The 22,742-nt window shown below is 53.8% G+C and overlaps 1 protein-coding gene across 3 annotated transcripts in view; it reads left to right on the top strand.

Annotated features, from left to right (window-relative positions):
- MIB1 (MIB E3 ubiquitin protein ligase 1) overlaps positions 1 to 8,193 on the top strand; it is a 109,805-nt gene extending 101,612 nt beyond the window's left edge. For all 3 annotated transcript variants that reach the window (XM_068165496.1, XM_068165495.1, XM_068165494.1), the window contains exon 21: positions 6,881 to 8,193. In XM_068165496.1, the coding sequence (XP_068021597.1) occupies positions 6,881 to 7,021 (141 nt within the window). In that variant the 3' untranslated portion in view covers positions 7,022 to 8,193. The remainder of the gene's footprint in view (positions 1 to 6,880) is intronic.
- Positions 8,194 to 22,742: the final 14,549 nt, after the last annotated feature.

The raw sequence follows: 22,742 nt of genomic DNA, 5'->3' as shown, positions 1-22,742 counted from the left end.
ACAGCAGTAATAACCTTCTATTAACATGAAAAGATTGCATCACTTGATGCATCACATCCTGGGCTGAGCAGGAGAAGCACAGCCAGCAGGGCCAGGGAGGGGATTCTGCCCCTCTGCTCCACTCTGCTGAGACCACAGCTGCAGCTCTGGGGCCAGTTCTGGAGCCTCTGTGCCAGGAAGGATCTGGAGGGGCTGGAAGGTGTCCAGAGAAGAGCCAGGAGGAGGAGCAGAGGGCTGGAGCTGCTCTGCTCTGGGGACAGCCTGAGAGAGTTGGGGTTGTGCAGGCTGGAGAGGAGAAGGCTCCCAGCAGACCTCATTGTGGCCTTCCAGGATCTGCAGGGGGCTCCAAGGAAGCTGGAGAGGGACTTTTGAGGGTGTCAGGGAGGGATAGGACTGGGGGGGATGGAGCAAAACTAGAAGTGGGGAGATTGAGATTGGCTGTGAGGAAGAAGTTGTTCCCCATGAGGGTGGTGAGAGCCTGGCACAGGTTGCCCAGGGAGGTGGTGGAAGCCTCCTGCCTGGAGGTGTTTGCAGCCAGGCTGGATGTGGCTGTGAGCAACCTGCTGTGGTGTGAGGTGTCCCTGCCCATGGCAGGGGGTTGGGACTGGCTGAGCCTTGAGCTCCCTTCCAGCCCTGACAATGCTGTGATCTGTGATTCAGAATGTCTCAGACAGGTTGGATGTAGGGCTGAATACATCTTCACAGTGGGGATGTGCAGTGCTTAGGCAAATACAACAATTTGAGCAATTTAAGCACACCAGAAGGAATAACAGAGAGAGAATCCCCAGGAGTACAAATGGCTCTCAAGACTCCACCAGAACCCTTAGGCAATGACCCTTTAGTCTGTGACTGCAAACCCTTCACCACCCCCTGCCCAGCATCTGCCTTCACCACGCTTGCAGCACTTGCTGCTCCACAGTGGATTCATTTTGTCACCATGCCCCTGTACTTGGTGGGAAAACCTGGTCTGAGTCATGAGTTCATGTTTCACACAGTGTAAAATGCCTCAGTGGTGGAAAAAGCTGATCTGAAATGCAGATCCAGTTGTGCTTGGAGGAGCAAGGAGAGCCTGCCTGAGCCAGAGATGTCATTCTCAGAGGAGCCTTTTTATACCATTTGTTTGCCTTCCAAAGGTGGGAGTCAGATGCTTCATGCAGCTATGAAAGGGGCAGTGTGGTGTCACATAGAGAATGTTCTACCAAACCAACAGTCAGACAGGAGCAGCTCCTGACTGCCTGCTGCTGTGGCACAGCTTTGGTGCAGGGCAAGCAGTGAACTTTCTCCTCCTGCAAGTCATAGAATGGCTCAGCTTGGAAGGGACCTCAGAGGTTGTCTGCTCTCACCCCCTGCCATGAGCAGGGTCTCCTCTCGACTGGATTGGCTGCTCAGGGCCTCATTCATCCTGGCTTTGAGCACCTCCAGGCTGGAGGCATCCACAACCTCCCTGGGCAACCTGTTGCAGAGTCTCAGCACCCTCATACTGAACAACTTCTTCCTTGGCTCTGAGCCTGCTCTGCCTCAGCTTCAATCCATTCCCCCTTGGCCTGTCTCCAGACACCCTCTGGAGAAGTCTCTCTGCAGCCTTCCTGTAGCCCCCTTCAGGTCCTAGCAGGCAGCTCTGAGGTGCCCCTGGAGCCTTCTCCTCTCCAGGCTGCACAGCCCCAGCTCCCTCAGCCTGTGCTCACAGCAGAGCTGCTCCAGCCCTTGGAGCATCCTTGTGGCCTCCTCTGGGCTCACTCCCCAGTGCATGCAAGCTGTGATCAAGTGCTGACTGCTGCTTGAAAGCTGGATAAAGCTCAGTGATTTGGGCTGGCATCTCACTGGGAAACTGAAGAGCCAGTCCCCAAAATCTGTGTGGGAATAGAATTGCACAGCAAAGGGGAAGTTTGGCTGTTCTGCCAGCTGAGTCCTCCTGCTGTATGCTGTAGCTTCAACACAAACAGTCTGGTTCTGGGGAGTGAAGCAGCTGAGTGATTTTTGCACTGCATTTTTCCCAGGCAGGAGCCATGGGGCAGGCAGGAGCCATGGGGCAGGCAGGAGCCATGGGGCAGGCAGCTAACACTGGATGCAGCTGCAGAGCAGAGCTGCACTGTGAAAATGTTGAGGCTTCTGTACCTCAAGTCCTCCAAAGGAGTGGTTTTAGTTCTGTATACTGCTGAGGCCCTTGGGGGTGCTCTCATTTGCAGATGCTGGTGTGGCATTTGGGAAGACATGAGAATGAATAGAATAGAATAGAATAGAATAGAATAGAATAGAATAGAATAGAATAGAATAGAATAGACCAGACCAGACCAGACCAGACCAGACCAGACCAGGTTGGAAGAGACCTTCAAGATCATTACATCCAACCTATCATCCAACACCACCTAAACAACTAACCCATGGCACCAAGCATCCCATCAAGTCTCCTCCTGAACACCTCCAGGGATGGTGACTCCACCACCTCCCCAGGCAGCACATCCCAATCAGACCCAGGAGACACTTCAGGGGTTCTGGGGTTATATTTAGACACAAAAGCTAACAATGAAGCTGAAAAGCCCACACTCAGGTGACAAGGCTTCTTCTCCAGAGGTAGGAGTTGGGTTTGCTTTGTCAGTCCTTTGTCACATCCTGTCAGCTCTTGTCACAGGGAGGGTGTCTGCTGTGACTGGCAGTAGCTGATGCCTTGGCACTGGAAGGCTGTAGGTGACTGGAGGAGCAGTGTTCCCCTTGTGCTGTTGGGATGTGAAGGTGATGACTTGGTGTGAATGGAGGGAGGCAGGAGTGACTGATGGGCAGACAGAGCAGAGCAGAAGCAGGGATCTTCAGTGATCATCTAGACCAGCTCAGCTGCCTGGCCACCTGGGCATCTCCACAAGTTACAGCATGGTATTGAGGGCATCACAGTCTCACAGTCTCACAGTGTCACAGTATAACTTAGGTTGGAAAGGACCTCGAGGATCATTGAGTCCAACCTGTCTCCACAGACCTCATGGCTAGAATGTGGCACCAAGTGCCACATCCAATCCCCTCTTGAACACCTCCAGGGATGGGGACTCCACCACCTCCCTGGGCAGCACATCCCAATGGCTAACAACTCTCTCTGCGAAGAACTTTCTCCTCACCTCCAGCCCAAACTTCTCCTGGTGCAGCTTGAGACTGTGTCCTCTTGTTCTGGTGCTGGCTGCCTGGGAGAAGAGACCAACCCCCTCCTGGCTACAACCTCCCTTCAGGGAGTTGGAGAGAGCAATTAGGTCACCCCTGAGCCTCCTCTTCTCCAGGCTAAGCAACCCCAGCTCCCTCAGCCTCTCCTCACAGGGCTGTGCTCCAGACCCCTCCCCAGCTTTCTTGCCCTTCTCTGGACACCTTCAAGTCTCTCAATGTCCTTCTTGAACTGAGGAGCCCAGAACTGGACACAGGACTCAAGGTGTGGCCTCAGCAGTGCTGAGCACAGGGCACAAGGACTTCCCTGCTCCTGCTGGCCACACTCTTCCTAATGCAGGCCAGGATGCCCTTGGCACTCTTGGCCCCCTGGGCACACTGCTGGCTCATGTTCAGGCAGCTGTCAATCAGCACCCCCAGGTCCCTCTCTGTTTGGCAGCTCTCAGCCACTCTGACCCCAGCCTGTAGCTCTGCCTGGGGTTGTTGTGGCCAAAGTGCAGCCCCTGGCACTTGGACTTGTTGAATGCCATCCTGTTGGCCTCTGCCCATCTGTCCAGTGGGTCAAGGTCCCTCTGCAGAGCCCTTCTGCCCTCTAACTGACCAACATCTGCTCCCAGCTTGGTGTCAGCTGCAAACTTGCTGATGATGGACTCAATCCCCTCACCCAGCTCATCAATGAAGATGTTAAAGAGCACAGGGCCCAGCACTGCTCCCTGGGGCACACCACTGGTGCCTGGCTGCCAGCTGGCTGTGGCACCATTCACCACCACTCTCTGGGCTCAGCCTCCAGCCACTTCCTAACCCAGCACAGAGTGTTGCAGTCCAAGCCAGGGGCTGACAGCTTGGCCAGGAGTTTGCTGTGGGGGATGGTGTCAAAGGCCTTGCTGCAGTCCAGGCAGACCACATCCACAGCCTGCCCCACATCCAGCAGGCAGTCACCTGGGCATAGAAGGAGATCAGGTTGGAGAGGCAGGACCTGCCCTTCCTAAATCCATGCTGGCTGGACCTGGGGCATTGTCCAGATGCCCCAGGAGCAGGGCATTGACCACCTCTCTGGGTAGCCTGTTCCAGTGTCTGACCACCCTCTTGTTTCCTGATGCCCAGGGTGAGCCTTCCTGCTACAGTTTGGATCCATTCCCACACGTTCTGTCCCTGGGTCCCAGGGAGAAGAGCTCAGCACCTCGCTGCTGCAGGTGTTTGGGCTGGGGGTGTTCTGTTGCAGTGCTGTGGAAGCTGTGGCACAGCTGGAGCACAGCTTTTGGGGGAAGAGGGTTTCAAACAGAAGCTGAGCTCAGGTTCTCTCTGGCAGGGTCAGAGCCCTGCTAGCTGATTGCACTGATGTCCTGGAGATTAAAATAGGCTCTTGGCCAGCTCCCTGCCAGCTCAAGTCCTGGGTAGGCAGACTGGTGGGGGACTTTTTGCTCTTGAACTCAGCTTTGCCCTAGGAAGTGATACCTGTGGATGCCATGGAAAGTGTGCTTTGAAGGTGTGCTGAGCAGGGCATCACTTTGCTGTGGATTCTCTGATGAGAGCATGCTGAGTGACATCAGCCCCCAGGGGTGAGCATGGAGACGAGTCAGAGGGGCAGGGTGGGGATCAGATGGGTTTGCACTGCAGATGTGATGACTGCCAGTGTTTCACCTGAGGAGAGCAGCACTGAGAAGTGTGAGCACAAGCAGTGTGGCCCAGGTCTGAGGACTGCTTGGTTGATCTGCAGAGTGGTCTCAACAGTTCTCATCTGTTGCAGCATCTCCTCATTGCTAACCTTTGGTGAAGTGCCACAAATGAAACCCCAGTGCCACAGAGCCATGGAAGGGGTTGGCTTGGAAGGGACCTTCAGGGTCATCCAGCTCCAACCCCCTGCCATGGGCAGGGACACCTCCCACCAGCACAGCCTGCTCAGGGCCTCATCCAGCCTGGCCTTGAGCCCCCCCAGAAATGAGGCATCCACAGCCTCCCTGGGCAGCCTGTGCCAGCGTGCTCCTGGTGAAGGAACACTGCTTAGCAGACCTGCTCCTGCCCATGACAGGAGGTGAGGGACACTGTCCTTCAGTGCCTGCTACAGAGTGAATTCTGCTGGTGAAGAATTTCAGGAGGTCTTTCCTGGGGCACTGGCTGTCACTAATGACAGCTGATCAGAAGTTTGCCCTCCTGAATGAAAGTCCCAAATCTGTGGATGTACTGAATCCTTCTGCAGTTGAAACTTGAGATGCTCCTCTGGCTTCAAATCTGAATGAACAAGGACCAAGGGCTGGGCGTCCCAGGGTTGAATCTTGGCATGTAGTGTGGGTTGGGCTGCTGCAGACCTTCAGTGCCTGGTGTCTAAAGGTAACTGCATGGGTGGCAGGGAGCCTGAGGAGGAGTTGCACCATTGCCAAGCCCTGCACACACAGAGCTGCTGGTGGAAGGTTCCATCACAGGAAGGGGAATGCTCCTGCAGGCCTTGGTGCTGCAGGCGTGGGTAATGATCACAGAATCACAGAGTCCTGGGCTTGGAAGGGACCTCCAGGGAGCATCATTTCCAACCCCCCTGCCAGAGCAGCATCACCCAGGGGAGGCCACAGAGCAACATATCCAGGTTGGCTTTGGAAAGGCTCCAGAGAAGGAGACTCCACAACCTCTCTGGGCAGCCTGCTCCAGGCCTCTGGCACCGTACAGAAGTTTCTCCTCATGTGGAGGTGAAACCTTCTCTGTTCAAGTTTGTCTCCACTGTTCCTTATTGCTGTGCACCACCCACAAGAGCTTGGCCCCCTCCCCTTGCCCCCCAGCCCTCAGCTATTGATAGACATTGATCAGATCTCTCTCAGCCTTCTCTTCTCCAGACTCAACAGCCCCAGGGCTCTCAGTCTCTCTGCACAGGGGAGATGTTCCAGTCCCTGTATCATCCTTGTGGCTCTCTGTTGCACTCTCTCCAGCAGATCTCTGTCTCTTGAACTCTAAACTGGACAGAGTGTTCCAGGGCAGAGTAGAACCTCCCCAGCCCTGCTGGCCACCCTTTTACCACTGCACCCCAGGATGCCATTGGCCCTCCTGGCCACGAGCAGTCCTGAGCACAGAGTGTCACAGACTCACAGGGCGTTAGGGGTTGGAAGGGACCTCGAGAGATCATCCAGGTCAGCCTGCTACTGGGCTCTCTTAGCCCTATGAGGGGAGGCTGAGGGAGCTGGGGTTGTTTAGCCTGGAGAAGAGGAGGCTCAAGGGAGACCTCATTGCCCTCTACAACTACCTGAAGGGAGGTTGTAGCCAGGAAGGGGTTGGTCTCTTCTCCCAGGCACCCAGCAGCAGAACAAGAGGACACAGTCTCAAGCTGTGCCAGGGGAGGTTTAGACTCGAGGTGAGGAGAAAGTTCTTCACCAAGAGAGTTGTTAGCCATCAGGATGTGCTGCCCAGGGAGGTGGTGGAGTCCCCATCCCTGGAGGTGTTCAAGAGGGGATTGGATGTGGCACTTGGTGCCATGGTTTAGTCATGAGTCTGTGGTGCCAGCTTGGACTCGATGATCCTCGAGGTCTCTTTCAACCTCAGTTATACTGTGAGACTGTGAACCCCGAGGTAGCTTTTGTGTCATGGGGGAGGAAAAGCCTAACTGCTCCAAGTGAAGGGAAGGCCAAACGTGGAGCGAAAGCCTTGCGTGCAGCTCCGCGGCAGCCGCTGGGCCCCGCTCCGGCAGCAGCCCGCGGGCTGCGCCTCTGCCGGCCTCGGTGCTGCCACTGACCCTGTGCCCTGTGCCCATCTCTTGCAGACCATGTGCCCTGTCTGCCTGGACCGTCTGAAGAACATGATCTTCCTGTGCGGCCACGGCACCTGCCAGCTCTGCGGCGACCGCATGAGCGAGTGCCCCATCTGCCGCAAGGCCATCGAGCGCAGGATCCTGCTCTACTGAGCGGCCCCGGCCTCCCCCGCGGCACTGCCGGCACCCTGGGCGCTGACGCCTTGGCATCGTGGCAAGGACGCTGTGGGGACTGATGGAAGTGGGGGCTGAAGCCTTGGCATCGTGGCAAGGACGCTGTGGGGATGGAAACCTCCAGGAGTCTGAAGGGCAGCAAGAAGCTCTCCTCAGAACATTGCTCATACTGTAGCCCAGGTTCTTGGGGTGGTGGCTGTGGACACCCCCCTGAGAACAGCCTTGGACAGTGGTGACTGTGAGCACCCCCCTGAGAACATCCTTGAACAGTGGTGGCTGTGAGCACCCCCTCTGAGCACAGCCTTGGACAGTGGTGGCTGTGAGCACCCCACCTGAGCACAGCCTTGGACAGTGGTGGCTGTGGACACCCCCTCTGAGCACAGCCTTGGACAGAGGTGACTCTGAACACCCCACCTGAGCACAGCCTTGGACAGTGGTGGCTGTGGACACCCCCTCTGAGCACAGCCTCGGACAGTGGTGGCTGTGAGCACCCCCTCTGAGCACAGCCTTGGACAGAGGTGGCTGTGGACACCCTCCCTGAGAACAGCCTTGGACAGAGGTGACTCTGAACACCCCACCTGAGCACAGCCTTGGACAGTGGTGGCTGTGAGCACCCCCTCTGAGCACAGCCTTGGACAGTGGTGGCTGTGAGCACCCCCCTGAGCACAGCCTTGGACAGTGGTGGCTGTGAGCACCCCCTCTGAGCACAGCCTTGGACAGAGGTGACTCTGAACACCCCACCTGAGCACAGCCTTGGACAGTGGTGGCTGTGAGCACCCCCTCTGAGCACAACCTTGTACAGTCAGCTCTTAGCTTTCCTCTCACAGAGCAGCCAAGCCTGCAGTAACCCAGAGCAGTCCTTTTTGCAGTTGCTTTGTCTTCTCCCCTGTGAAGGTGAAAGGGCCAACTGGTGTTTTTTACTGTACAGGGTGTCAAGGGATGTGCCAGGGGTGGTGCTGTGGGGGGGTTTACACTGTCAGCTGATAGCAGATACAAATATTTTGGACTGTTTTTGTTTGATGCTTTTCTGGAGGGCCTCAGCCTTGCCTCTGGCAAGTAGGATGTGCCAGAATCCCCGGTTTGAAATGTACAATAATGCAGAATCAATACAAAATGTATCCACAGCAGTAATAAATGTACTGTTCCCATAAGACCAGGCCTCAGAGTGCAGTGTGAAGGGGACTGTGGCTTCATCATGGCCTCTCTGGCTGAGGAGGGCTTGAGGAGGAAGCAGTGAGAAGAAAAACATCAGAAAAATCATAGTATCAGTCAGGGCTGGAAGAGACCACAAGGATCATCCAGTTCCAACCCCCCTGCCATGGGCAGGGACACCCCACACTAGATCAAGATGCCCAGAGCCTCATCCAGCCTGGCCTTAAACACCTCCAGGGACAGGGCCTCAACCACCTCCCTGCACAACCCATTCCAGGGCTTCACCACTCTCCTGGGGAAGAACTTCCTCCTCCCCTCCAGCCTCAATCTCCCCACCTCCAGCTTCATTCCATTCCCCCTAGTCCTAGCACTGCCTGAGATCCTGAGCAGTCCCTCCCCAGCCTTCTTGGAGCCCCCTTCACATCCTGGGAGGCCACAATGAGGTCACCTGGGAGCCTTCTCTTCTCCAGACTGAACAGCCCCAACTCCTTCAGTCTGTCCTCACAGGAGAGGTGCTCCAGCCCTCTGCTCATCCTCATGGCCCTGCTCTGGACACCTTCCAGCACCTCCAGATCCCTCTTGTCATAGGGGCTCCAGAACTGGAGGCAGGACTCCAGGTGGGGTCTCCCCAGAGCTGAGCAGAGGGGGAGAATCACCTCCCTTGCCCTGCTGGCCACACTTCTCCTGCTGCAGCCCAGGCTCTGGTTGGCTTTCTGGGCTGCAAGTGCACACTGAGAGCTCCTGGTGAGCTTCTCCTCCCCCAGCACCCCCAAGGCTCTCTCCTCAGGGCTGCTTTCCAGCCAGTCCCTGCCCAGCCTGCATTTGGGCCTGGGGTTGCCTCCACCCAGCTGCAGGACCCTGCCCTTGGTCTTGTTGAACCTCCTGAGGTTGGCTTGTGCCCAGCTCTGCAGCCTGTCCAGGTCCCTCTGGATGGATCCCTTCCCTCCAGCTGTCTGCTGCACCACACAGCTTGGTGTCAGCAGCAACCCTGCTGAGGGTGCACTCAGTGCCACTGTCCATGGCACCCACAGGGATGTTGAACAAGCCTGGTGCCAGGGCTGATCCCTGAGGGACTCTGCTTGTCCCTGGCCTCCCCTGGGCCATGGAGCCATGGACAGCCACTCTGTGGGTGCAGCCATCAAGCCAGTTCTGTATCCATCTAGTGGTCACCCTTCACATCCATGTGTCACCAGCCTGGAGACCAGGATGTGGTGTGGGACATCTTCATCTTCAGCTAAGTTAAATAAGTGACCTTCTTTGTGCTGCCAGGCACAGAGCTCTGTGTGGAAGTGCTTTTGACTTGGCTGGGAAGGAGAGGACCAAGGCAAGAGTGCAGCCAGTCTGTGTCTGCATGCTCAGAAGTGCACCCAGTCTGTGTCTGCAGGCACAGGAGTGCAGCCAGTCTGTGTCTGCATGCTCAGAAGTGCAGCCAGTCTGTGTCTGCAGGCACAGGAGTGCAGCCAGTCTGTGTCTGCATGCTCAGAAGTGCAGCCAGTCTGTGTCTGCAGGCACAGGAGTGCAGCCAGTCTGTGTCTGCATGCTCAGAAGTGCACCCAGTCTGTGTCTGCATACACAGGAGTGCAGCCAGTCTGTGTCTGCAGGCACAGGAGTGCAGCCAGTCTGTGTCTGCATACACAGGAGTGCAGCCAGTCTGTATCTGCATACACAGGAGTGCAGCCAGTCTGTGTCTGCAGGCACAGGAGTGCAGCCAGTCTGTGTCTGCATGCTCAGAAGTGCACCCAGTCTGTGTCTGCAGGCACAGGAGTGCAGCCAGTCTGTGTCTGCATGCACAGGAGTGCACCCAGTCTGTCTCTGCATGCAAAGGAGTGCAGCCACTCTGTGTCTGCATGCACAGGAGTGCAGCCAGTCTGTGTCTGCATGCTCAGAAGTGCAGCCAGTCTGTGTCTGCAGGCACAGGAGTGCAGCCAGTCTGTGTCTGGTTGCATGCCCTGGTTAGAGTGACCAGAATGGAGCAAGTCTCCTTTAGAGCTCTGGGAAATGCTTTCTTTGTCCCAAGCTTCAGTGTCCTGGATGCAAACTCTTCCCCCTGCAGAGCTGCCACCGAGCACAGGAACAGTTCTGCTGTGGTTAACACCAACTTTGCTTCTTCAGCCACCTGTGGATTTGGGGCCTGAGTGTTGATGGGAGAGCTTTCAGATTGCCTGTGTGACTGCAATGGAGGTTTGTATGCAGATTCCTTTCTGTCCTTGCTTCCATTCAGTTGCTCAGTCAGGGCTAAGCCTTTCAAGGGAAGTGCTCCTGTTCTGTGTGGTTAATAAAAGTGATTGGACAAGGCACTGACTTTCCCCAAAGCTCTGACTTCAGAGCCTGACTGGCCTGAAGCAGTGCAGGTGTCTGTGCAGGGGAGCTCATTGCTCCTTTGTGGTGATGATGCTGGATGGCTCCTTGGAGTTAGAGAGTGAAACACATGAACAAGTGTGTGGTCCCTCTGCCACCTTTGACAGACAGAGTGAAGAGGTTCACAGTTTATTTATTGGCACAGCTTGCAAGAACGACTTCAGACTGGAGAGTAGGAATAGGACAGCAAGAATGGTCAGACACTGGAAGTGCTGCCCTGGGAGGTGGTGGAGGCACCAACCCTGCAGGTGTTTAAAGGTGGTTTGGATGTGGTGCTTGGGGATGTCATAGAATTGTCAGGGCTGGAAGGGAGCTCAAGGATCATCCAGTCCCAACCCCCTGCCATGGGCAGGGACACCTCACACTACAGCAGGTTGCTCACAGCCACATCCAGCCTGGCTGCCAACACCTCCAGGCAGGAGGCTTCCACCACCTCCCTGGGCAACCTGTGCCAGGCTCTCACCACCCTCATGGCCAACAACTTCTTCCTCACATCCAATCTCAATCTCCCCACTTCTACTTTTGCTCCATCCCCCCCAGTCCTATCACTCCCTGACACCCTCCAAAGTCCCTCCCCAGCTTTCTTGGAGCCCCCTGCAGATCCTGGAAGGCCACAATGAGGTCTCCTGGGAGCCTTCTCCTCTCCAGCCTGCACAACCCCAACTCTCTCAGGCTGTCTCCAGAGCAGAGCAGCTCCAGCCCTCTGCTCCTCCTCCTGGCCCTTCTCTGGACACCTTCCAGCCCCTCCAGATCCTTCCTGGCTCAGAGGCTCCAGCACTGGCCCCAGAGCTGCAGCTGTGGTCTCAGCAGAGTGGAGCAGAGGGGCAGAATCCCCTCCCTGGCCCTGCTGGCCACACTTCTCTTGCTGCAGCCCAGGCTCTGCTTGGCTCTCTGGGCTGCAAGTGCTCCCTGCTGGCTCCTGTGCAGCTTCTCCTCCCCCAGCACCCCTAGGTCTTTTTCTCCAGGGCTGCCCTCAAGCCAATCCCATGGTTTAGCAGAGTAGGTCAGTGGCTGGACCTGGTGATCCCAAGGAGCTTTTCCAACCTGAATGATTCTGTGAAAACCTGGCTCTTCATGTAAGGTCTCCCTGAGGAGTGAGCTTCAACAAGTCCAAGTGCCAGGTGCTGCACTTTGGCCACAGCAACCCCAGGCAGAGCTACAGGCTGGGGTCAGAGTGGCTGAGAGCAGCCAAACAGAGAGGGACCTGGGGGTGCTGATTGACAGCTGCCTGAACATGAGCCAGCAGTGTGCCCAGGGGGCCAAGAGTGCCAAGGGCATCCTGGCCTGCATCAGGACGAGTGTGGCCAGCAGGAGCAGGGAAGTCCTTGTGCCCTGTGCTCAGCACTGCTGAGGCCACACCTTGAGTCCTGTGTCCAGTTCTGGGCCCCTCAGTTTAGGAAGGACATTGAGAGACTTGAAGGTGTCCAGAGAAGGGCAAGAAAGCTGGGGAGGGGTCTGGAGCACAGCCCTGTGAGGAGAGGCTGAGGGAGCTGGGGTTGCTTAGCCTGGAGAAGAGGAGGCTCAGGGGTGACCTCATTGCTGTCTACAACTACTTGAGGGGTGGTTGTAGCCAGGTGGGGGTTGGTCTCTTCTGCCAGGCAAGCAGCACCAGAACAAGAGGACACAGTCTCAAGCTGTGCCAGGGGAGGTTTAGACTCGAGGTGAGGAGAAAGTTCTTCATCGAGCAAATCGTTCGTCATTGGGATGTGCTGCCCAGGGAGGTGGTGGAGTCCCCATCCCTGGAGGTGTTCAAGAGGGGATTGGACGTGGCACTTGGTGCCATGGTCTAGTCATGAGATCTGTGTTGATAGGTTGGACTCGATGATCCTCGAGGTCCTTTCCAACCTAAGTTATACTGTGACACTGTGAGCACCATCAGCTGTGTGCCTTGGAGCCTCCCAGACAGTCAAATACTAAGCAGCACAGTGAAAGCACAGAGGGTGGATGATGTGGTAGTCACAAAAAGGAGACTGAAACATTCTCTCAGGTTTTTCTGCAGCTCTGCAGTGCAGAATGCTGAGGGCAGCTGCTGAGCTGATGTTGGACTCCAGGTCTGCTCATCACTGAATGGCCTTTATAGGCTCTCAGAATGTGGGACACAGGATCCCCCAAGCCCTGAGCAAGCACTGGCTGCTGCAACATGGTTTATGCGTTCAGTTAATGGCCACATTGGCCCAAAATGCAATGAGTGGCAACCAAGCCAAGCAGCCTCTTATGGCTTAGTGATTCACCTTCATGATTTCTCAGCAGGGCCCAGCTGAGAAAGGAACTGCCAGAATAAAAAGTTTGTTGCTTCTCTTTCTTGGTTTCCTTTGTTCTTCAAGACTTCTTCCCCCTCATTCTCCCTGCCCAGGCTTGGGTGAACACAGCCCATTTCCAGGTGTCTCTTGTAAACCCCCTTTTTCTTTCACAGCAGCTGATGCAGTTTGTCAGAGAGCACTGCCAGGGGTATTTGTTCTGTGCTGCTCAGGAGCTGTGCACATAACTGCTCCATGGAAAGGGCTGGATGGGAACAACCTTGGCACAGGGACTCTGGGCAGTGGGGGTCCTGCCCCTAATGTTGGTCACAGTGGCAGCTGCTGGGCTTGGTGGTGTCTGCTCCTGGGATTCCAGAATAGAACAGAACTAACCAGGTTGGAAAAGACCTTGGAGATCAAGCCCAACCTATCACCCAGCACCATCTGATCAACTAAACCATAGCAACAAGTGCCTCAGCCAGGCTCTTCTTTAACAGCTCCAGGGATGGGGACTCCACCACCTCCCTGGGCAGCACATCCCAGTGACCAATCTTTCTTGCTGGGAAGAACTTCTTCCTCACCTCCAGCCTAAACCTCCCCTGGCACAGCTTGAGACTGTGTCCTCTTGTTCTGGTGCTGGCTGCCTGGGAGAAGAGACCAACCCCCACCTGGCTACAACCTCCCTTCAGGCAGTTGGAGAGAGCAAGAAGGTCTCCCCTGAGCCTCCTCTTCTGCAGGCTAAGCAACCCCAGCTCCCTCAGCCTCTCCTCACAGGGCTGTGCTCCAGACCCCTCCCCACCTTTGTTGCCCTTCTCTGGACACCTTCCAGCAGCTCAACCTCTTTCCTAACCTGAGGAGCCCAGAACTGGACACAGGACTCAAGGTGTGGCCTCAGCAGTGCTGAGCACAGGGACATACTGTACTGGCATTGACAGAATGGTTTACAGCTGCAGGGTTCTGTGATGGGCACTGTGCTGTGCCCAGCAGGCAGCCAGGGGCTGCAGCAGGGGTGATGAAACTCCCTGGAGAGTCCCTCTGGATTGGAGATGTGGTTCAGTGCAGGAGGTGGTTTCAGGGTTGGAGATGTGGTTCAGTGCAGGAGGTGGTTCCAGGATTGGAGATGTGGTTCAGTGCAGGAGGTGATTCCAGGATTGGAGATGTGGTTCAGTGCAGGAGGTGGTTCCAGGATTGGAGATGTGGTTCAGTGCAGGAGGTGGTTCCAGGGTTGGAGATGTGGTTCAGTGCAGGAGGTGGTTCCAGGGTTGGAGATGTGGTTCAGTGCAGGAGGTGGCTTCAGGATTGGAGATGTGGTTCAGTGCAGGAGGTGGCTTCAGGATTGGAGATGTGGTTCAGTGCAGGAGGTGGTTCCACGATTGGAGATGTGGTTCAGTGCAGGAGGTGGTTCCAGGATTGGAGATGTGGTTCAGTGCAGGAGGTGGTTTCAGGGTTGGAGATGTGGTTCAGTGCAGGAGGTGGCTTCAGGATTGGAGATGTGGTTCAGTGCAGGAGGTGGTTCCACGATTGGAGATGTGGTTCAGTGCAGGAGGTGGTTCCAGGATTGGAGATGTGGTTCAGTGCAGGAGGTGGTTTCAGGGTTGGAGATGTGGTTCAGTGCAGGAGGTGGCTTCAGGATTGGAGATGTGGTTCAGTGCAGGAGGTGGTTCCACGATTGGAGATGTGGTTCAGTGCAGGAGGTGGTTCCAGGATTGGAGATGTGGTTCAGTGCAGGAGGTGGTTCCAGGGTTGGAGATGTGGTTCAGTGCAGGAGGTGGTTCCAGGATTGGAGATGTGGTTCAGTGCAGGAGGTGGTTCTTCATGGGAGAGAGAGGGAGCAATTGGCAGCAGTGTTTGCATAAGCAGCTCTAACCTTCCCTTCCAGACTCGTTTCTCCCCCATGTGGGAAGGTGCTGCCAGTCAGCCAGAAGCAGCCTTGTTGAAGGTCTTGCTCTTGTGCTTTGTGCCAGTCCTCTTCAAGCCAACAAGTGGCCTGCACTGGAAGACTTTTACTTGAAAGAATGAAGCCTGTGAACTGTTCCTGATACTTAGGGAAAGGCTTGGGGCTGGAAAATACTTCAGGGCTTTGGAGACTTTGTTATGTCCAGGTTCTCCAGGAGATCACGAGGGGAGGGGTTGAAAGAGCAGCCTCTGGGGGCTGGTGCTGTGGTGGGGAGAAATAGTTTAAATTGCTTTAAAAAGTAGAAAATGAAGGAAAAATGGACCCAAACAATAAACATGAAGAAAGGAAGAGCTGTGCCAGCTGGGCATGAAGAGTTTTGTCCTGCAGCAGTGCAAGACTTAAAGGAAAGGAAGTGCCACAGCTGCTCCTTACTGCTAGAGTTTGCTGACTCTTGTCTGAGTGCCCCAAAGCAGTTGATGCAGCTCTGGGCTTCTCCAGGACAATGCACTTCCCAAACACTTGGGTGTTTGGATGTGGTGCTTGGGAATATGGTTTAGGGGTGAGCCTTGTAGAGCAGGGTCAGTGGTTGGACTTGGTGACCCTGAGGGTCTCTTCCAACCCGATTGCTCCTGTGCCTCCGACACTGCTGACCCCCTGCAGGAGGAGCAGGATGGCCTTCTATGAGCAGGTGACAACATCAACAGCTGAGGGGAGAGCAACTGATGTCATTTACCTGGCGCTGAGCAAAGCCTTCCACACTGTCCCACACCACATCCTGGTCTCCAGGCTGGTGACACATGGGTGTGATGGGTGACCACTAGATGGATAAGGAACTGGCTTGATGGCTGCACCCACAGAGTGGCTGTCCATGGCTCCATGTCCCAGAGGAGGCCAGGGACAAGCAGAGTCCCTCAGGGATCAGCCCTGGCACCAGGCTTGTTCAACATCCCTGTGGGTGCCATGGACAGTGGCACTGAGTGCACCCTCAGCAGGTTTGCTGCTGACACCAAGCTGTGTGGTGCAGCAGACAGCTGGAGGGAAGGGATCCATCCAGAGGGACCTGGACAGGCTGCAGAGCTGGGCACAAGCCAACCTCAGGAGGTTCAACAAGACCAAGGGCAGGGTCCTGCAGCTGGGTGGAGGCAATCCCAGGCACAAATGCAGGCTGGGCAGGGACTGGCTGGAAAGCAGCCCTGAGGAGAGAGCCTTGGGGGTGCTGGGGGAGGAGAAGCTCAGCAGGAGCTCTCAGTGTGCACTTGCAGCCCAGAAAGCCAACCAGAGCCTGGGCTGCAGCAGAAGTGTGGCCAGCAGGGCAAGGGAGGTGATTCTCCCCCTCTGCTCAGCTCTGGGGAGACCCCACCTGGAGTCCTGCCTCCAGTTCTGGAGCCCCTATGACAAGAGGGATCTGGAGGTGCTGGAAGGTGTCCAGAGCAGGGCCAGGAGGATGAGCAGAGGGCTGGAGCACCTCTCCTGTGAGGACAGACTGAAGGAGTTGGGGCTGTTCAGTCTGGAGAAGAGAAGGCTCCCAGGTGACCTCATTGTGGCCTTCCAGGATCTGAAGGGGGCTACAGGAAGGCTGGGGAGGGACTGCTCAGGATCTCAGGCAGTGCTAGGACTAGGGGGAATGGAATGAAGCTGGAGGTGGGGAGATTGAGGCTGGAGGGGAGGAGGAAGTTCTTCCCCAGGAGAGTGGTGAAGCCCTGGAATGGGTTGTCCAGGGAGGTGGTTGAGGCCCTGTCCCTGGAGGTGTTTAAGCCCAGGCTGGATGAGGCTCTGGGCAGCCTGATCTAGTGTGGGGTGTCCCTGCCCATGGCAGGGGGGTTGGAACTGGCTGATCCTTGTGTTCCCTTCCAACCCTGACTGATACTATGATACTATGACTGAATGTCCCCGGGGGAGCTGAGCAGCCCACAGCCCTGGGCAGCTTCCCCAGCTCCCTGGCTGCCCGGAGTGTTCCTTCCAGGAGGGGTCAGCAGCAGCCTCCCTCTGCCAGCAGGTTCCTGCAGCGAGCGCAGAGCAAACAGAGGCTGAGGAGGATGATTGCATTCATGTGTGGGTGGACCAGACCTCACTCGTCCCCTTCTTCAGGCAGGCTGAGTATAATTAGCTTATTTGCTGACTTCAGTAAGCACCCATTCTGTCCTCTGACTCTCATGTGACATGAACATTGCTACTATTGATTAGGGCAAAGTTCCAGTGAAGTGTTTGCCTTCAGCTGCAGTTGAAAGTATTCCTTGAGTCTGGCTTGTTGCAAAAGCACACAGTGGGAGCAGATAAACTCTGGGAGAGAGCTTGTCCAGTGGGCAGGGGGAAAGAATTCTTCTGTGAGTGTCCCACAGAATGATAACCACAGGCTCCCTCGATGGCTGCAGCTGATTAATATTCCCCATCATGAAATATGCTTTGCAGCCTCTCAGCCTGCTGAGGGGAAGGAATGTCCAGCTGCTCAAGGCTCCCCTCAGCCTGCTGGCCCCTTGGAGACACAGGTTTGAAGGAACTCCTCTTTCCACCACAGGCTGAAGAGTGAGCTGCTGTTCACCAGACAGAAATCCCAGAACCACAGAATAGATCTGGATGGAAGAGAGCTCCCAGCTCAGCCAGTCCAGCCTCCACCCAGCTGTGAGAGACTAATAAGTTTGTCTCTCTCTATGTGAGTCAACAAAGATAAAAGTGATAGCAGAGCCACTGGAAAGAAGGTGGAAAGAATCCTGTCCACCAATCCTGGATGCAAATCAGCTTGTGATTGCATCGTGATAACACGGGACTACAACAATGGACCCAAGGACCCAGCCATCACACCTTTAGGGCAAGATAATCACCACCTGTTTCCTGAGCTTTGTCTGGATGGAGACAGGGTAGACGGAGATTCCCCCCTCCTCCAGCCAGGGTCTTGCCCAAACACACAGATTTCCTGCCACTGGAATTCCTGAGGGACAATATTTGACTACATACCTAAGGACTAAAAAACTGTATAAAAGACTTGAGCAACTGCTGGTTTGTAGAGAGAAACAGAGGAGACAAACAGAGGAGAAAAACGGGGAGAAAAACGGAGATGAAGGAAAACACAGGAGACGGGCCAGGCCGCTGAGAAGCCGGGACAATGCTGCTCCGGAGAAAAGCTGCCCGGAGGACCACAGCTCCAGCCAAGCCTCAGCATCCTTTCTCTACAGACCCAGGCTGCCCAGAGGAGCCTCAGCACTGTTCCTGTATCAACCCAACATCTCCCCAGAGGACCACAGCTGTTCTCCAGCAAAAGCCTCACCACGGTTTCTCTACAAACCAAACATCTCCTGCAGCACCTTTCCTCCACAGACTTTATCCTGGGGGGGATGAGGGGTGTGGTAATATAATTCCTTTCCTCTTCTCTCTCAGAGCTTCTATCTCTCGTCTCTCCCACTTTCTCTATTTTCTCCCTCTCCCTTTCTTATTTATGTATTAAATAGTCTAGCTGTTGATACTTTGGCCTCGTTTGTGCCTTTAATTTCACAACACGGGAATATTTAAAAGAACTGTGTCTCTGGACCGAGACAACTAATGTCTCCGGACCGTGACATTTAAATGGCGTAGTCGGCAGGATTCCCGTGCAGTGAAAAGTATCACAGCAAAATTATTGCATTTCTGAGAACCCCAAAATGTGTGTGTGTGCCTGAGACGTACTTTTAGTACGAAGCGAGAGTGGAGTCCAGATTCGCGTTTCCACTCGCCCGCGAGGGAAGTGGCCGGAGAAGGACGAAGCGAAATTTTCAGAGAGACTGTGTGGGAGTTCTCAAAAGCTTTAAATGTGTGTGCTTTCTCGGGGAAGATTATCCGGGGTACAACTGTTGGTTTTATAGTGTGACCTCCTCGAGAATCCTCTGTACCCTGCTTTAAATTTGTGTGTGCATTCCCGGGGAAAATTATCTGGGGTACAACTGTTGACTTTATAGTGTGACCTCCCCGAGAATTCTCAGTACCCTCTTTTAGGAAACCCAGTGTTGGTGATATTTGTAAAGTGTGGCTTTCCCGAGAAGCCCAGTACTGAAGCAAAAGTTGAGAAACTTCTGCCGGTGTGTGTTCGCTCAGGGAAACAGAGTAACTCTTCCCTAAGAATCACAAGGTTGTTGTCCTAGTGTAACAAAAAAAATTGAGGTACAAAAGCTAAGAAGCTTTTGCAAGTGTGGGTTCTCTCAGGGAAATAGTGTGACTTCCTTGAGAAGCCCAGGTTGTTGTTGTTTTTTCTTGTGTGTGACCTCTCCTGAGAAATCTATTGTGCATTTTTCCTGGAGAAGATTATTTTGGAGTAAGCCTTTTAAAAGTGTACGTTTTTCCAGGGAAGATTTTGCTGGTACAAACAGTGTTTTGATCTGACTTCCCCGTGAAACTTAGTGCCCTATTAAGAAATGCTTTCTGAAACAAAAGAGATGGCCGGGAGTGAGAAGCTTTTTAACCTTTTAGAAGTTCACGGTGCCCGCCCATCTTTACAGGTACTTGACTGGGCCCGTGAAAATTGGCATAATTTCCAGAGTGTGGCTGATAGAATTGTGGCCCTGCAGAAAGATGCACGAGCAAAAGCCGGGAAAGGCAAAGGTTTTATTTGTGCGGTTTTAGGTGCCTGTTTAGCCGCCTCAGTGAAGGAGAAAGAGGAATGGCATGAACAGGAAAATATAACTATTTCCTCTTTGCAGGACTTAGTTTCGTCACTACAAAGCCATGTTGCCACTTTGAAAGACGTAGTGGCAGATCTTAAAATTCAATTGGAAAAGGAGAGGAGGCAAAATTCGTATTTGGACTCAAAAGAGGGTGTGAATTACTTGGAGTCTGCCCCTATGTGCCCTCGGGCAGAACTGACAGTGGCTAAGGAAGCTGCTGCGCATATCAGACCTCTCATTAAAACTGAAGTTTTATATGAGGATGGGGAGGTTACCCCCACTATCACAACCAAAGAAACGCCTTTCTCCTACACTGAATTGGCCAAAATTCGTAAAGAATTTGCACGCTCTGCTGAGGAATCTGAGGTGGAATATGTCTGGCGAGTTTCAAAAACTGGAGGTGATCAGATTATGTTAACAGAAGCTGAAGCCATGGGCTATTGGGGTGATAATGTTTTTCTAACTACAAAAAACAGAAGTGGACCCTGGAGTCTTACGCAAAGAGCTGCCTATTGGGCAGGGGGGTTTGATCCAAAGGAGAGGGGTGAACCCCTAATTCTGCGGGGAGGGATGAATCAGATAATGGAGAATGTGCAAAAAGCTGCATGCCTGCAGATGATATATGAAAGGGAACTAAAACATCATTTTGAATCCCCTCTTTCTATCCTGGTGGATGCAAACAGAATGACTCCTTTGATCAGGGGCCTCTCTGACTTGCTTAAAATAAGAGGTATCCAGCTTCAAAAAGAAATAGCTAATACCCCACTTTCTTCCAGGACATGGCAAGATGTGGGGAGGGAATTATTAGATTATGCTAGGCAGTATAGTGTACCTGAGGAAATGAAAAAACCTCAAACTAGAGGCTTGAGACATGTGAAAATGACTCACCCACCAAGGCCCCAGGGCCAGATGCGCCGTATTCCTAGTAGGCACCTGGCTGGGGGCAGGGAACACTTGAATACCCGGCAATATTGGTGGGGGGTGGGTCGGGAGAAAGGTATTCCAAAAGAAGTGGTTGATGGGGTAGCCACGAGACAATTACGAATCATTGTGCAATGTTGGCCCGAGCCTAAAAAGAGGGCTGAGGTCACTGCTCCCCTCTTGGTGGGACCATTTGATGAGGGGAGGGATATGGCCCCCAGGGCAACTAAGGGCTTCACTTCCCAGCGGTGAATTGGGGGGTGAAGCATGAGTCAGGAGATCACCAAAAAATTGTACTTGGTTTGGAAAAAGGCCTTTGTTTGTGTTTAGCTTGGCTTTGAGAGAACCTGAAACAATCAACGATACTTACAGGCCCATTCAAAGTAATTATCACCTGAGAGGGTGGCTCTGAATGGTAACCTGGAAATACCAGTTTTGTATGTTTCAAGGTTGTGTTTCTTATTTAAGTTCTAATGCTAAATTTAAGTTCTAATGCTGAAGACTACCTGATGTATTGTCAGAAGGACTTGTCTTGCTACAATATGGAAGACTTCTCAAGTTTTGCATCACAGAAGACATCTCTTCAAGGACTGTACTTTCCATAACCCCGCAGACATTCAGATCTGGACTGAAGCTCTCACTTCAATTCCAAACTGAAGGACTGACGGGGTGGGGGGGGGTATGGGTTTGTTTGTTCTCCTGGATTCCAGGAGGAACAAGAATGCTTTCACCTTGTGTAATTACCTGGTTTAATTTTGTTATATTTTCTTAGCATTGTCAATCTTGTATAAATCCCTGTTGTATACAGTGATTCAACATGTAGTGTCCAATATGGTGTGCAACAGATTTGTGCTGTTAGCCAATCAAAACTTATGTCTATTGCAAAAATTGTTTAAAACTTCTTTCCTTCCTTTTCCACTTCTTTCCTTTCTTTTCTTTCTTTCTTCCTTTTATCTTTGATTGACGGGGTGGTGTGAGAGACTAATAAGTTTGTCTCTCTCTATGTGAGTCAACAAAGATAAAAGTGATAGCAGAGCCACTGGAAAGAAGGTGGAAAGAATCCTGTCCACCAATCCTGGATGCAAATCAGCTTGTGATTGCATCGTGATAACACGGGACTACAACAATGGACCCAAGGACCCAGCCATCACACCTTTAGGGCAAGATAATCACCACCTGTTTCCTGAGCTTTGTCTGGATGGAGACAGGGTAGACGGAGATTCCCCCCTCCTCCAGCCAGGGTCTTGCCCAAACACACAGATTTCCTGCCACTGGAATTCCTGAGGGACAATATTTGACTACATACCTAAGGACTAAAAAACTGTATAAAAGACTTGAGCAACTGCTGGTTTGTAGAGAGAAACAGAGGAGACAAACAGAGGAGAAAAACGGGGAGAAAAACGGAGATGAAGGAAAACACAGGAGACGGGCCAGGCCGCTGAGAAGCCGGGACAATGCTGCTCCGGAGAAAAGCTGCCCGGAGGACCACAGCTCCAGCCAAGCCTCAGCATCCTTTCTCTACAGACCCAGGCTGCCCAGAGGAGCCTCAGCACTGTTCCTGTATCAACCCAACATCTCCCCAGAGGACCACAGCTGTTCTCCAGCAAAAGCCTCACCACGGTTTCTCTACAAACCAAACATCTCCTGCAGCACCTTTCCTCCACAGACTTTATCCTGGGGGGGATGAGGGGTGTGGTAATATAATTCCTTTCCTCTTCTCTCTCAGAGCTTCTATCTCTCGTCTCTCCCACTTTCTCTATTTTCTCCCTCTCCCTTTCTTATTTATGTATTAAATAGTCTAGCTGTTGATACTTTGGCCTCGTTTGTGCCTTTAATTTCACAACACGGGAATATTTAAAAGAACTGTGTCTCTGGACCGAGACAACTAATGTCTCCGGACCGTGACACCAGCCCTGCAGGCTCAGCACCAAACCATGTCCCTAAGCCCCAGGGCCACAGCTGCTGGAACACCCCCAGGGATGGGGACTCCAGCACTGCCCTGGGCAGCCTCTGCCAATGGCTGAGATCCCTTCCAGGGCAGAAACATTTCCTGAGCTCCAGCCTGAGCCTCCCCTGGGGCAGCTTGGAGCCATTGCCTCTGCTCCTGTCCCTTGGCACCAAGGAGCAGAGGCTGTCCCCTCCTCACTCCAACCTCCCTTCAGGGAGCTGCAGAGAGCAAGGAGCTCTCCCTCAGCCTTCTCTTACAGTATCACAGTATAACTAAGGTTGGAAAGGACCTCGAGGATCATCAAGTCCAGCCTATCACCACAGACCTCATGACTAAACCATGGCACCAAGTGCCACATCCAATCCCCTCTTGAACACCTCCAGGGATGGGGACTCCACCACCTCCCTGGGCAGCACATCCCAATGACGAATGACTCGCTCGGTGAAGAACTTTCTCCTCACCTCGAGTCTAAACCTCCCCTGGTGCAGCTTGAGACTGTGTCCTCTTGTTCTGGTGCTGGCTGCCTGGGAGAAGAGACCAAGCCCTTCCTGGCTACAAC

The sequence above is a fragment of the Melanerpes formicivorus genome, unplaced genomic scaffold (genome assembly GCF_026170545.1).
Source record: "Melanerpes formicivorus ecotype bairdi unplaced genomic scaffold, bMelFor1.0.p_v2 SCAF_89, whole genome shotgun sequence".
NCBI classification, from domain to species: domain Eukaryota; kingdom Metazoa; phylum Chordata; class Aves; order Piciformes; family Picidae; genus Melanerpes; species Melanerpes formicivorus.
This window is presented reverse-complemented; position numbering and strand designations above follow the sequence as displayed.